Genomic DNA, 15105 nt, shown 5'->3' with positions numbered 1-15105 from the left:
TTTTTGTGACAAGCACACCAGACATACACTTACTACAAATACAGTCTGACAGATATTTACCCTACTGATGGGAAACTGGTACTGACGAGTGGAAATTACTCTAACATACTATGCTATTGTTGGTCCAATAGTTCTGCCATTTTTTTGTATGTTTATTTGAAGGGAAATTTTTAGCAACATCTTTTTCAGTTATAATTAATGTCAGGATGTTGAAACACAGTAGAATTACAAATAATGTACATGTAGTGGATAAATGAAGTTGGAAAAGTGAGTATAACTGCTATTTTCTAATAAAAAGAATTATTCCATGTTTGTGGGTAAATAGATTTGGTTGCATAATTAAATTACCACATTTTTAAATTATTTAACAAAAAAAAAAAAACACTTTAATTATAGACAGTTTTGAATGTCATTGCTGATGTCTCAACATGGGCTGAATGGGATGTATCTATACAGCAAAGACCATTGCATCCTGAAGTTTCAGATGACCTGGAGTTACAAGGTGATGATTTTATGCAGAGTGATCAGTTAGTTGCTGTAAACATGGGAAGCAATTCTAAGTCAAGTATTGTAATGCATAGGTATGTAAAATATCAATCACACTTCAACTTTGATTTTTAAATATTCTCTTTAAGTTAGCTATTATTACTTTTTTCTTAAGCATTTCTAAGTTGCTCATTGTGAGAGATCCTTCATTATCTATTATTTGCACAATACCTACACCATTTCTTGAACTCATTACCAAAAAACCACTAGTAACTGCATCTGGCAACCCATTCACCATCCTCAAAGAAAAAAAATATTAATCTCACATCCTTGCTAACCACAATTTAATGCAATTTGCCAGGGTGACCCTTGTTCTCTTCCTTTGTGCCATGTATTCAAAAAAAATCATCTGTCAATCTTATAAAACCCCTTTAATTACTTATGTTTTGTCATATTCCCCTCTTCTATCAATCAGCCTTTATAACCGATAGACTTTGAATCTGTCATAAGAAGCATTTGTAGATCTGCTAGAATCTTTGTCACTTGCCTCTTGACCTTTCTACCACTTCCTTATAAACAAGTAATTCAGGTGATGAAATCTATGTGTAATAATCCAGGTACATCCTCATAAAGAGGGATAATAACTTCCTTATCCCTTGTTAGTGTGTTTACTATTTAGGATTTTATGAGATATTTTGGCTACCTTTGCAGCATGTCCTCTGAACTTTGTCCATTTCCTTCAGCTTGTTGGAAGTGGATATCACACATCTTGTGATCTCCTCATTCCAAAGCACATGATCTTATTCATTGCCACATTAAACTGGCAGCTGTTGCTCATTGCTCATACTGCCAGTTTATATATGATCCTGCAGGATTGCTGTCATCTTCATTAAATGTTGCTCTGCTCAGTTTCACATCATCAGCAAACAACTGGATATTTTCTCTAAATCATTTCCTATGTAATTGATATACAAATTTAATAACAGCAACTCAAGTACTGAACTCTGTAGTGTGCCATTAGTCACCAGCCTTCTCCTAGATTCAATTCTCTGACCCTTGTACTAATTAATGTCTGTTAATCAACAGCTTTCTTATATCCAAGTCATCAGCTGAATATCCATCTCACATTTGCTAAATTTATGTAACAGTTTTATGTGATAACTTATTAAATGCCTTTGCAAAGTCCAGCAGTGTCATCATGTTTAATTTCCTTTATCCAACTCAGTTGTTACTGTATTATAAAAAGTGAGCAGATTACTAAAGCAAGACATATTCTTTCACGAAACTGTGCTTACCCATGAGAGTATCATACTTCTGTCTACACATTTTTGAATTCTGCTTGGCATCATTGGCAGAATATAATATAATATAATATGCTGCTGGAAATCTCATCATGCCCAAGTGCATAACTTTACACTTACTAACATTAAACCGATAGCTTTACACTTACTAACATTAAACTGAAATTTTGTTTGCCCAAATTTCCAGCCCATTCAGATTATTTTGTAAGTGCTGGATATCCGTAGCATCCCTGATTGTCCTATCTTTGCATCATCAGTAATTACACATCTCCTGTTAGAGCCTTCCTAATGTCATTAATGTATAGATTGATTTAAGGTGACCACTGGTCACCTTAAATCTGGCAGATTCACACCCACTGTATACCACTTTTTTGACATCTGTCTGTCAACCATCCACTGATCCAATTCAAGAGTTTATATTCCAATCCCATATTCTCCAGTTTATACAACAGCCTTCCATGTGGCATTCTATCAGATGCATTAGCTAAATTCAATATTATCATAGCGTATCTGTTCTCTTTATCCAACTTGGCCATGATATTATTATAAAATATGACCAAATTGCTAAAACATGACCTTCCATTAGTAAACCCATGCTGCTCCTTGCAGAATATAGCTTGTTTGTCTACCCATTTCTGTATGCTAGTTCTTACCAACTTCTCTAAAATCTTCACTACCACACCAGCGATACTGATAGATCGGTAGTTAGACATATCAGTTTTTGCACCACCCTTGTACAATAGAACTATCATACATTCATTTCATTCCTGTGGTGTCTTCAGGTGATACAAACATGTGAAAAGCCTAGCTAATTCGATTGAACATTTCTTTAGCAAACGTGCTGATAATCCATCTATCCCTATTGACAAATTCTTATTCAGGTTATGCAACAGCTTTTCAACCTCATTTTCATGAACCTCTAACTCTTCTTCCAGTGTAGCACTGTGCACCTTGTTACACACACCTGGTTGATATATCTTAGCAAAGTAAGCACTCATTAATTGAACAATTTAATATTCTAATGCATTTCAAATGAGTAGCAAATTTTAGTTTAAGAATGAAATTGTGGTATTTTATGGACTTTTTAAATCTAATTTGACATTTTAACATTAAAATGTGTGAGTAGAGCTAATCTAAGGTGAGTTAGCTGATTTCATGGAGATTGCAGGGTTTTTCCATCCTGCAAAACAGATAGGTCTGTTTTATCTTAAGAGCGTATACAATTTACGTACATAATTTACTGGCATGATAGTGTTAGTTGCTTCTGTCATAAGTCTGAAACAGGCACTAAGTGATAAATTTGCCTCTTCTACAGAATAATAAAAGCAAATTTCCAGGATAAAAAGCTTACTAGCTTTCTGTGAGAATGAATAACTCACTTTCATTATAAAAGCTCTTATTATTATCAGTATTCTACCATGATACTTATGTCTGTCTAGGTTGATAGCAACATGTGCTTCATGAAATACTGAAATTCATATTTATACCAGGGTATACATATCGCTGAAACCAAAATGTGTTCAGAGTCACTTAAATATTTGTTATGTGAAAACTAGAGAACATGGAGGAAAACCAGTTGACTCACTACTGACTCATATATCATATACTGATTCACTACTGTGGCCAAACTGATATGTGTATCACAAATTTCATTACTGGTGTATAGGGTAGCTTGTGCAAATTCACTCAGTTTATCTTCCCACTCATTCTCTTACCCTTTTTTTATTTATTTTTTGATACATTTTATGTAATGACACATAACAATACCAGCATGTTCAACAGTGCCAAATTTGATTAAATTAGAAACTAAAATTTTAAATAACCTATCTTCTAAACATAAAAGCTATCTAATTTTGTCTTAAATTTCATGTATTCGCCATTCTATAACCCATTGATGAAAGCTACATATTTTCTACTGGAACAATAAAAATGAACTTTGCATATTTGTTCTCTCTTCTCTATTAACTTTTTATTATGTTTACTAGTAGAGCCTGGTTTAGCCAACTTTACATCATCAGCAAAGAAAGCGAAGAATATTAAAATAATTTTAATATTTGAGTCCACGCCATTGGTGAATATGTGAAACAAGAAAGGGTACTAACAGTGGACTTGCTGAGAACAGCCTGATTGTCTATCAGTCAATCAGTTTCCCACTCATCTCACTAAAATGAGTACCTATTTTTACATTTTAATCACTAGGCTGTTATGTGAGATGTTATATAAGGGTTGGATAAAATTTGTCATAACTGATCTCCCCTTAATAAAACTCATGATGTGCTATTCTCAGTAAGCTATTCCTTATTAAGTTGTTAAGTACCTAAACCCTATAACTCAACAGAGTTATAGGGGTTAGGGACTTAACCCTAATAAGTATACTGCCATTTTAATATTTAAAAACCTTATTATAAAACTGTACTGTGCATTACTGCCACTATAAAATAGGAGAATAATCACCCAAATCTTCCTGCACAATCACATCTTCATTACCTTCCCTATGTGAAGGATCAGACTGCGGCTCTTCTGGTGTGACCTTTTTTTTTTTGATGAAAATATCCAATGTGCTTTGCTTATTCCTCTTCTTCTTTTTGTCATAAATTTGTTTATAGCAAGCAAATGCGTTACGTTTCTACTAATAAGTAGCATTCGACTTGGGGATCCATGTCTTCAGCCATTTTGAGTACATTGCTAACTGTAGAGAACATTTCTGCAAGACCCTTCACTGTAAATTGTTTAACTACCTCTTCTTGTTTCACTTTTTCCTTTTCCTTTTCTCATTCTTCCTCTTCTGCAACACGTTTTCCTCCAGTTTGGCCAATTCTTCATTGGTCAACTTTTCAGGGGCACTTTCTATGAGTTGAACTATGTTGTCACTATTCACTTAGAAATTCAGATTGTTTGCCAAGCCCACTATTTCTTTACTCAATTTACAAAGGTCTTTTTTTTTTTTTTTCAAGACTTCCAAAATCATGCACAAACATTTTTAATGTCTTTTTCCATATGCCATTCGTCCATTGAGAGGTCACTTCATCCCAAGCCACAGCAATATTTTTAATAGCATAATAAATATTGAATGCTTTCCAGAATTGCACGAGAGTCTGGTCATTTCCTTCAGTGGCAGAAATGGCATGTGAAAAAGTTCTCCATACATAATAAGCCATAAACACTACAAGAACTCCCTGATCCATCAGTTGGGATCAATGAAATAGAGGGAGAAACATGACCTTGAACTTGGTGAAAATCACTGATATAAAATGGATGACCTGGAGCTTTATCTAGAATTAATAAAATTTTAAATTCTACATTTTCTTGTGCACAATAGCTTTCCATTTCACTCGCATAACAGTTGATTAAGGCATCCGCAAACAGTTTTTGAGTCATCCACGATTTCTTATTGCTCTGATAATGTACTGGAAGAGTATGCTTCCTAATGTTTCTGAAGGCTCATGGATTCTCACTGTGCCATATCGCTAATGTTTTCAGTTTATATCCAGCCACATTATTTCCTAACAGAATTGTAATACGGTCTCTAAGAGCTTTGAAACCAGGTATAGATTTTAGCTTTTTGTGGATGAATGTCCACTCAGGCATTTTTTTCTGAAACAAGGTGGTCTTAAACACTTGCTGTAGCAAACAATTTTCCTCCGTAATAATTTTATCTAATTTCTCCACACACTCCTTGGCAGCCTTGTCATCGGCATTTGCAGATTCACCATATATTTACATTATGCAGTGCAAAACGCTGCTTGAACATATGTCATCTATTTCTACTCAAAAGGTTGGATTCCTTGAGTAGAAATAGCTGTGTTACAATAAGCCGTGAAGAGATTAGTTTAAGGAATGGCATAGCCCCATGAAAACAGTTAAAAGAAGGAAGGAAATTTTATAAATCATATTGTCTAATCTGAAAAAAAGATCCAAGTTGCACATTTGAATTTAAAGCCGGTTATGGGTGGTTTAGGTATTTCTAGAATAGGCATGGCATCAAACTAACTATGAGGCATAGGGAGGCAATATCAGCAGATGAAGCTGCAGCTAACAAATTTATGGGAAATTTTGAAGAACTCTTGTTCAAGGTTACTCACCTTCCCAAATGTTATTCAACTAAGAAAAATTATGGCTGAATGTGTGCCATCCAAATTCTTGGAATTTTTATGCCACAATTATTGTTAAGATTGGGATGGTTGATCAAGATTTCACAAGCTTCTTTAAATTTGTATTCATAGCTTTTTGTATGATGTAAAGAACATGTACTTTTCCAATCAGTTGCTTGCATGTGACCAGCCACATGCAAGCAGTGGCCGTGTGATCAATGTACCTAGCCATACTCTAAATAACGGTGAACTTTCACTACTCAGTAAAAGCTTAAACTTCGCAGTAGCACTTAGAATTGTTAATAAACTGGATGTTATATATCACATAGAAAAAGGCATTAAATTTCTTCCAAATTATATAGCTGATAAAATTCGTTTAGAAACCAGTAATATTTTGATATTATATATCACATATATATATATATATATATATATATATATATATATATATATACACACACGCAAACTCTTATCACTGCCCTTCACAAAAATGACTCAAGTCATTAACACTCTTAAAAACAGAGCTATAACAATTTGCTCTAAAGAACAAGCTCTTAAACAAGAATTACAAATTATTAGCAATACATTTATAAATAATGGTTATAGTAAAAATACCATAATAAAGTTCTTCATAAAATTTTATCAAACAATGCATATAACATAGATTACAGTAAAACTATAGCTATCCCATACATTAAAGGGTTATCAGATGATAAAATAAATAGAATTCTATACCATTATAATCTTAATACTACTTTTAAACCACCTATAAAATTAACCAAACATATTCAACTCCTCTATAACAATCTGCTTCCCCCATTGGCCCACCCTGGAGTAAACTGTATCCTTTTGCACCTGTAACTTATCTCATATTGTTGAAACTGGACATACAATTTCTATCTGTTTTAAAAAAAAAAAAAAAAATACAAATGACACATTTAACAATTTTGGTGAAACAAGCCTCCTCTCAGATCACTCTACACCAAATTGATTGGAAAAGTGCCTGTTCTTTACATCATACAAAAATCTGGTATGAATGCAAATTTAAAGAAGCCTGTGAAATCTTGATCAGCCATCCCAATCTTAACAATAATAATAAAAAAAACAAAAACAATAATGGTTGCCTAAAATCTCAGGAATTTAGATGGCACACATTCAGCCCACTTAAGTTCAATTTTTTCAGCAAACCCTTACTTTAGAACTCTAAACACTAATTTCAGTTCTTATTGACCACCATCTATACTGTTTTGTTCTAATTTATGTGAGAAATTATTTGAGAACATGTTTCTCTCTAGCTTAATATATATCTTAATGATTTGTAACCAAATAAATAATAATAATGATAGGACCCTAGCTTTGATGTAGTAAGGGTTTTTTTCACCAGTGGTCAGTTCAGTAGTAGTGTGTTCCTTTGTATATACACTCTACCAATAATTGTCCAGACACCCCTGTTATTTGAAGTTATGGAACATTCCAAGTTTGTTAATAACATAAAAACCAGTGTACAGATCGTAAAAAGCAGTATTTCATTCAGTTGAATACAGGTAGTATGGCAACACTATGTGAACTCAGTGACTTCGAGAGATGTCATCATGGGATGTCACATTGTTGGCATGTTCATACGTGCCATTGCCGCTCAACTGAAGCATCCATAATCAATGGTTGGTGATGTGATCAACAAATGGAGACGTTCTGGCATCACTAGTGCAGGAAAACACCTAGGACAGCTACCAAAAATGACTGACGGGGATAGGAGGATATTAAAATGGGTAGCATGCAAAAATCGGCTACAATCAGCACAGAACATCCGTGATGAGTTCTAGAGTGCCACTAATACTGTATGACAAGAACTCCATTTACTGGGTTTCCATGGAAGAGCAGCAGCACACAAACCGAACATCACAACAACGAACAAGGCAGCTTATCTGGTTTGGTGCAAAGAGCATGTGAACTGGACAATTGACCAGTGGGAAACGGTACTCAGGAGCAATGAATCAAGGTTCACCTATTTCCAGTCTGTTGGCAGGGTGTGGAGGCAGCCTGGTGAATGCTTATTACCACAGTGTTGTACCTACAGTAAAATTTGGTGGTGGCGAAGTAATGTTGTGGGGTGCATTCAGTTTGTTTGGAGTGGGACCACTGATTGTTGCCTATGGTTTCATGAAGGCAGCTCAGTACCTTGATATTCTGGATAATCAGGTGCTGCCTACACTGTAGAGTTTTTATGGAATGGTCCCATAGTAATACCATTCCATAATAATAGTAAGACGATAGTAATACCATTCCATAACAGCTGCACAAAGTTGCAGCTGTTATGGAATGGTATGAAAAGATGAGTGTTAAATGACTGCCCTGCCTACACAGAGTCCTCACCTCAACCCCCATTGAACACCTGTGGGACGAATTGGAGTGATGAGGGGGTCCAGAGCAGCAAGTCCTTGATCTGTCGCTGAACTCAGTGCTGCTTTGATGGAGGAATGGAGACAAATTTCACATGATGTCTGACTCACATTGGTGGAAAGCTTCCCTCAAAGAGTGCAGGAAGTGATCAAAGTCCAAGGTGGGCATACCTGATATTAGGGTTCGCCTGCTGGTATCAATTTTAAAATGCTAAAGTGTCTGGACAATTATTGGTAGATAGTGTATGTGTATACTCCAGATGAAGACCTTGATATGAAGATTGAAATGTCGAATAATTATTTTGGTTTATATTAAATTGCAGTTTTACTATAACACGGGAGTTGTTTCCATAATTTATAATAACACGAAAGAAATGAGAATCGGTGTGAACAACAAGGTACCAAGTACAATTGAGAATGAAAAATAGAAAATGTTTGAAATTTTATATACAGTGGTATCTCGCTAATCTGAACTAATAAAAACCGTGCTCGTTCGGATTAGCGAATTTCTCCCCAAGAGACAACAATAACTACCGTTTAAGACAAAAATAATCAGATTCTAATGGTATATCAATTTAATTCTGTAAATAAATTAACTGATAGAAAAAAGCTACTGTATTGTAATATAAAACAAAAATAATAATAATAATACGGTACACAAGTTTATTTTAGTATAAAATTTAATTTGTATGTACCTGTATTGTTGAGGATTCTGATTTAATAAAATTACATAGTTCAGTACGTAACTTAATTTACGTAAAAAAATATCACTTTCTTGTACACAACACAAAAAAGTTTCACAAAATAGCACAAAAAAAATTTTTTTTTTATTTCTTTGTAAAAAAGTTCCTGCTTTTCTTTTGCTTCTTTGAAGCTAAACGTTTTTCGAATGCTTCTTCTCGGAGCTGCATTAGCAACAAAATTTTGTGCAATGGCTTATCATTCTGCTTAGTCCATTCTATACACATGTTAAAACTGTCAGCTGCCTCTTCATGTTTTACTTTTTTTTTTTTCGAGTTCTTCATCGTAATCATCTTCTAATTCATTCTGTAGCGTCATATTTATAATTTCATCATCTGATTTGATTTCGAATTCACTTTCGGTTCTATCTGTAATCCATTCTGCAACATCTGCTTGTGAAATTTCAACATCTGGATTTATATTTTTAACCAAATTATGCATGTTTTGAATTTCCTCTTTTTGTGTATATTTGTGATTCATTCCGAAAATACAGTACGTACTGTACAGTATAAAAAAGCAAACGTGAATACACAATAAATCAAAATAGTCCTCCAGTATAACCGTACAATCGACAGTATGAAAAAAATACTGTACCGTAATAATAATAAAATAACAATAGTTAAAATAATAATTATTAATTAAAAATAATAGTACACAAAATAATAATACGTAATAAATAAAACTTTTCTTTCAAACACAGTTCGGATTAGCGAGATACCACTGTATTTTAGCAGTGTTATATCTGCAGATGGAGGAGTAACTAGAGATGTTAATATAAAGATTCAAAAGGCGAGAAGTGCATATGTTAAATTTAGTAGAGAATGGAAAAGGAAAAATATTCACACATATATAAAATATTTAATGCATGTTTTAAATCAGTTTCTTTTACATGGATCTGAAATATGGTTAGTTTCAAAGGAAATACAAAGAAAGCTACAAACATTCATAAAGTGATGTTAGCAGAGCATGCTTTGAATTTGGTGGCCACAAATTATTACTAATGAAGACCTCTGGAAAAGAACAAATCAGCAAAAAGTCAGCCTGGAAATCAGAAAATGAAAATTTTGGTAGATTGGACATACACTTAGGGAAGATCATTGAGAAATCTGTTATTTATGCAGTCCTGGAATGGATCCAGATGAAAAGAGAAAACCTAGTGGTCCTAAAAATACATGGATGAGATCAACTTTAATGGAATGTGAGAAAAGAGTTTTGCTGAACTTAGACCAATAGCAAGGATAAGGAACTGATGGAAAGTGTTTGCAGACTCCCAATGTTCCTGATGGAATTTGGGAAAGAAGAAGAAATTGTCACCACTCTTTTTTTTTTAAAGATACTTATTATCTATAATTTTTGTGTTGATTAATGATAGAAGTCTATATTTACAAATTGACCAATATTCTTAGGTTTGCAATATATGTTGAATGAGTGCAATTGAAGGCAAGTTATCAGTGTATCAAAGAATGGTAAGGAGTGGTTTTTCTATTTCTAATGTATTTTTTTTTTAATTTTATTTATTTATTTTTTCACTACAAGAGGTCAAGCTAGACAAATTAGTTTTTGATGTTTTAAGCTTTCAGTAGTATGGTGCTAGCTGTTTTAATGTAGTGTGTATGTGTGTATATATATAACTGTGTACACATTCCTGAAGATGACTTTAATGAAAAGATCGAAATGTAGAAGTTAATGTTATTAAAGTGTCTTTTTAATCTCAAAAAGTAGTTAAGTCCATAAATCTTATAGTGGGCGTCATTAAGAAGAAAACTAATGTGAGAATTGCAGCAGAAGAATTTTCCCTGCTGGGTGTACCAGGTAAGATTTAATCAAGCATACTTGAAAAGATGCTAAGAAAAATCGTGGAAGAGAAATTTGAGGAAGAACAAGGTGGGTTCAGGCCAATTAATGGTTGTCAGGATCAGGTTTTTTCTTAATTAAGAACTCATAGGAATATAACAAGGATCTTTAAGTTTTGTAGATCTGGAAAAGGCATCTGCAAAGTACTGAGAGAAAAATTTTTTCACAACATTACAATTATGTGGTCTAGTAAGACATTATATAGAGCAGTATAGTAGCCTGTATTTAAGCTAGATATAAGAAGACAGTTATCAACAGATTCCTGATATATGCCTTCAAGGGGAGTGCAGGATATTATAATAGTACTACATCATTACATTATTACTAAGTTTCCTATCATTTTTTCTCATACTCAAATATTGTGAGGGCTACATATTCTAAATCACTTAAACTATATCAATCTGCCCAGAACTTGGTAATCTTCTGGATCTTTTTTTTTTCAGCATCTTGGCATCATACACCTGTTTAGCTAGTTTGTGACCACATCACTTTAGATTAGCCTTATGAAAGGCTTGGGTGTTGGAAGTTATCATGTCATAATGGTAGTACACACAACACCAAAACAGTAAGATATTTATAAATTGGCTAATATTTTGCTTGCTCTTTAACCATCTTCTGATAATAACTACTTGTCACGGTACACAAGTGACAATGAGTTTTTCTTTTGTGCCTTCTAATGCTATATAAATAGAATTTTTTACAGTTGTATGGTTTGAGTTGATCTTGAAATGATTGTCTCTCAGTTTTTAGGTAAATTAATGAAGACATGCTTTTGTGGAGATTTGGAGAGTATATCAGTGCTGTTTTGGACTCTGAAAATAACGTGAAAGTAACGTGAAAAACTAGCACATTAGTTTCTTCCTTCTAATTCTGTGATGATATATCCAGAACATGATCTGCTAGTTTTGACTTGCCATAACGATCATAGTGGATGTATTTTTTGTCATCTTAGAAGCAGATGCTAACAGATCTTGCTGTATGTACATAATAGGCCAAGTTGCAATCATGGGGCTCTTCATACCTTCCAGGATGTGATAAAGGAGTTTGCCTTTGGTAAACAGATCATGGTTGCTAGTTTTAGGTATGGATTGAATATAGTGTGAAGAATATATTTAATATCTTAGCTATATTTTTGCATGTTGCAGTAAAAATGGTGTTGCAGTAACTGTAAGCCAGAGTCTACATAAATCCATCACAGAAGTAGTGATAATCTCTGTTAAGATCAACATAGGAACCTACAGTTTATGAATTATATCTGTCTATGCATTGCATATTGGATGCCCACACCAGATGAAGGATGAATTTTGGAATGACCTTGAAAGATATCTTCAAACTATTAACAACAATGAACAGATATTCATTGGATGAGATCTAAATGGACACGTTGGCTGCACAAGAGATGGCTTCAAACATGTGCATGGTGGACAAGAATACGGCATACAAAATGAGGAAGGTACTAACATCCTAGAATGTGCCAAAGTCCATGACTTTGCAGTTACAAATACTTTTTTCAAAAAGAGAAATTTGCACCTAATTACATATAGCAGTGGAGGTCAAGCTACACAAATCGATTATTGGTTGGTTCGTCGGCATGATCTAAAATAGATAACATTGTATAAGACCAACCATAAAGACAAATCATATAAAATGGTGGAAATTAATGGAATATGAAACCCAGCTGAAGACTTCACTAGAAGCAGTGACTACAGACTTCATCCAAACAACAAATAATATCTGGACCACATTAGCCTAGCATGTTAAGACCAGCACTGCAGCCACACTAAGATTCACAAAACCTGGTCAACATTTCAGTGATAAGCGAACCTGGTGGTAGAACCGTGAAGTGCAACAAACTGTGGAATTGAAAAAAAAAAAAAAAACCTATATGGTCTAGCTAAAGACAAGAAACTCTGATGATTATAAAAGATACCAAAACCTAAAATCTGTAACAAAAGCAAAGGTTGCCTCAGCGAAAGCTAAGCACACCAACAGATATATGATTAACTGGACACATCAGAAGGTGAGAAGCAAATATATTGCCTTGACTGGGCACCAACATTTTACACAAGATCTAGAGCACATTATGAACATCAAAAATGAAAACAGAAAGATTCTGCAGACACCGAAAGATACATTACATCATTGGTGAAACTACTTTGATAAGACGAATAATGAAGAGTTTCCACACTCTCCATTGCAAACAGCCATAGCAGTCCGGTCCTTGGACCTATACCTCCTCTCAGCACTGATGAAGTATGTACTGCAGTCCATCTAATGAAAAACAACAAGGTCATTGGCCCAGATGATGTACCAGCTGAAATCTGGAACCTTCTTAGACCACAAGGAGCACAATGGCTGAAAATGCTGTTTAACAAGATCATAAATGAAAATGAAATACCATCAATCTGAATAAACAGCATAACAATTCCTATCTGGAAAGGCAAGGGGGGGGGGACATTGCTGACTACTCAAACTACAGACCAGTTCAGTTACTTTGCCATACAATGAAGATTTTCGAACAGATACTGAGTGCATGCTTTAGAGCCATCATTGAAATCTCACCAAACCATTGTGGATTTATTAAAAATTGTGAAACAACAGACGCTATCCATACCTTTCGACTCTTAATGTAGAAACATCTAGAAAAGATGAAAAACATACAAATGGCTTTCCTAGATCTGGAAAAGGCTTTTGATCCACACAATCTCATCTGGATAGCATTGAGGACACATTATATACCCGAAGCCTATGTTCAATGCATAAAAATGCTATATCAAAATGTCACCAGCACAGTATGCTGTGCAGAAGGAAAATCTGACATCTTCCCAATAAAGGTAGGAGTTCACCAGGGATCTGCCCTCTCACCCTTGCTGTTCATCTTCTGTATGGATACTGTTACCAAGGTTATTGAGAAACCATCCTTAGACACTATTATATGCTGATGACTTAATACTTAGCACTACATTGCAAAATGAACTCCAACATCTCGTGCAGAAATGGACAATCTACTTTTGAGTTTTGGAATGAGACTTAACATCAAGAAGACAGAATATATGCAAGGAGGTGACCAAACCGATTGCTCATTTTTTTTTTTAAGAAACCATGCAGTGTTCGCATATCCCAAGGCAAAAGAGCTTCCACAATCAATGGCTTAAACCAGTGGTTCTTAACCGGTGTTCCCTGGAACACTTGTGTTCCGCGAACTGGTTACAAGTGTTCAGCCAGTGAAATATGTCACATGACACTGTTCTCAGTTTAACTGGTTACTCTGATCCTAAGGCATGCTCACAATAGACTGTGTTTTTGTTCATTGATCTTTGTTTAAGGCATGGTTGGATAGGTTAACTACATCACTGTTACCTACAGGCAATTAGTGGCTCCTGTTGTTTCTTGCTTCTGGTTGTTAACGTTCACTGTGAAGAAATTCAAATATATCTGTTGGTTTTGTCGATCGTTTAGTCTATGAAATTTGGATATGAGAGTGTTCAAGTAACTTGAAAGTTCAGATTTTACATTTTGTACCTGGTTTTGAGTAACGGCCAAGTTTTTTTCTCGTAGCCTGGATCTGTTCTCTGAGTAATGCTTTCTTCATGCGGTGATATATTTGTTGCGCCTTTGTTGAGGTAAATCTAATCTACCATATATATAGGGAAAATAGGATGCACAATTCCTATCAGACAAAAGGAACATAAACGCCACATTAAATATAATAACTATGGTGAAGCTGGCCTTTCTGCTCATGCCCTGAACACTTATATAGAATTGACTGGAAAAGTACCAGTTGCTTACATCACACCAAAACATGGTATGAACGCAAATTTAAGGAAGCCTGTGAGATTCTTATCAACCACCCCAATCTGAACAATAATGGTCTAAAAAATCCCAAGCATATGGAAGGTACATATTCTACCCATGGAACCTTTCTCCCTGAGAGTTAACTATAAACAGGACTGTAGATAATCCAGAATCCTAAATCTAATATAACAATTGTAATGTTAAATATAGGACATCTCTCATGTTATCTTAAATAGAATTTAGCTTTGATGTAGTTTCTAAATAATTAATTTGTAATTTTATATGTATTTTTTTTTTCTCTAGAGGTCATGCCAGTAAAATAACCAGTAAGCAAATCGTTGTTTCTTTAGCTGTGTGAAATGTAACTCAGCTTGTCCTTGTATATTTGTATATACTCCAGATGATGACCTTAATATGAAGGGCGAAACGTCGGGAAAT

General features: G+C 34.4%; 1 protein-coding gene across 3 annotated transcripts in view; it reads left to right on the top strand.

Annotated features, from left to right (window-relative positions):
* Nucleotides 1–15105, top strand: part of LOC150101414 (uncharacterized) — a 510839-nt gene that overhangs the window by 101271 nt on the left and 394463 nt on the right. For all 3 annotated transcript variants that reach the window (XM_090400454.1, XM_090400453.1, XM_090400455.1), the window contains exon 4: nucleotides 397–581. In XM_090400454.1, the coding sequence (XP_090256580.1) occupies nucleotides 397–581 (185 nt within the window). The remainder of the gene's footprint in view (nucleotides 1–396; nucleotides 582–15105) is intronic.

The sequence above is a fragment of the Typopeltis vanoorti genome, chromosome 11 (assembly GCF_054136105.1).
Source record: "Typopeltis vanoorti isolate ZY-2024b chromosome 11, IOZ_Tvanoo_1.0, whole genome shotgun sequence".
Taxonomy (NCBI): Eukaryota; Metazoa; Arthropoda; class Arachnida; order Uropygi; family Thelyphonidae; genus Typopeltis; species Typopeltis vanoorti.
The sequence above is the reverse complement of the archived record's forward strand: the minus strand, read 5'-3'. Positions and strand labels throughout refer to the sequence as shown.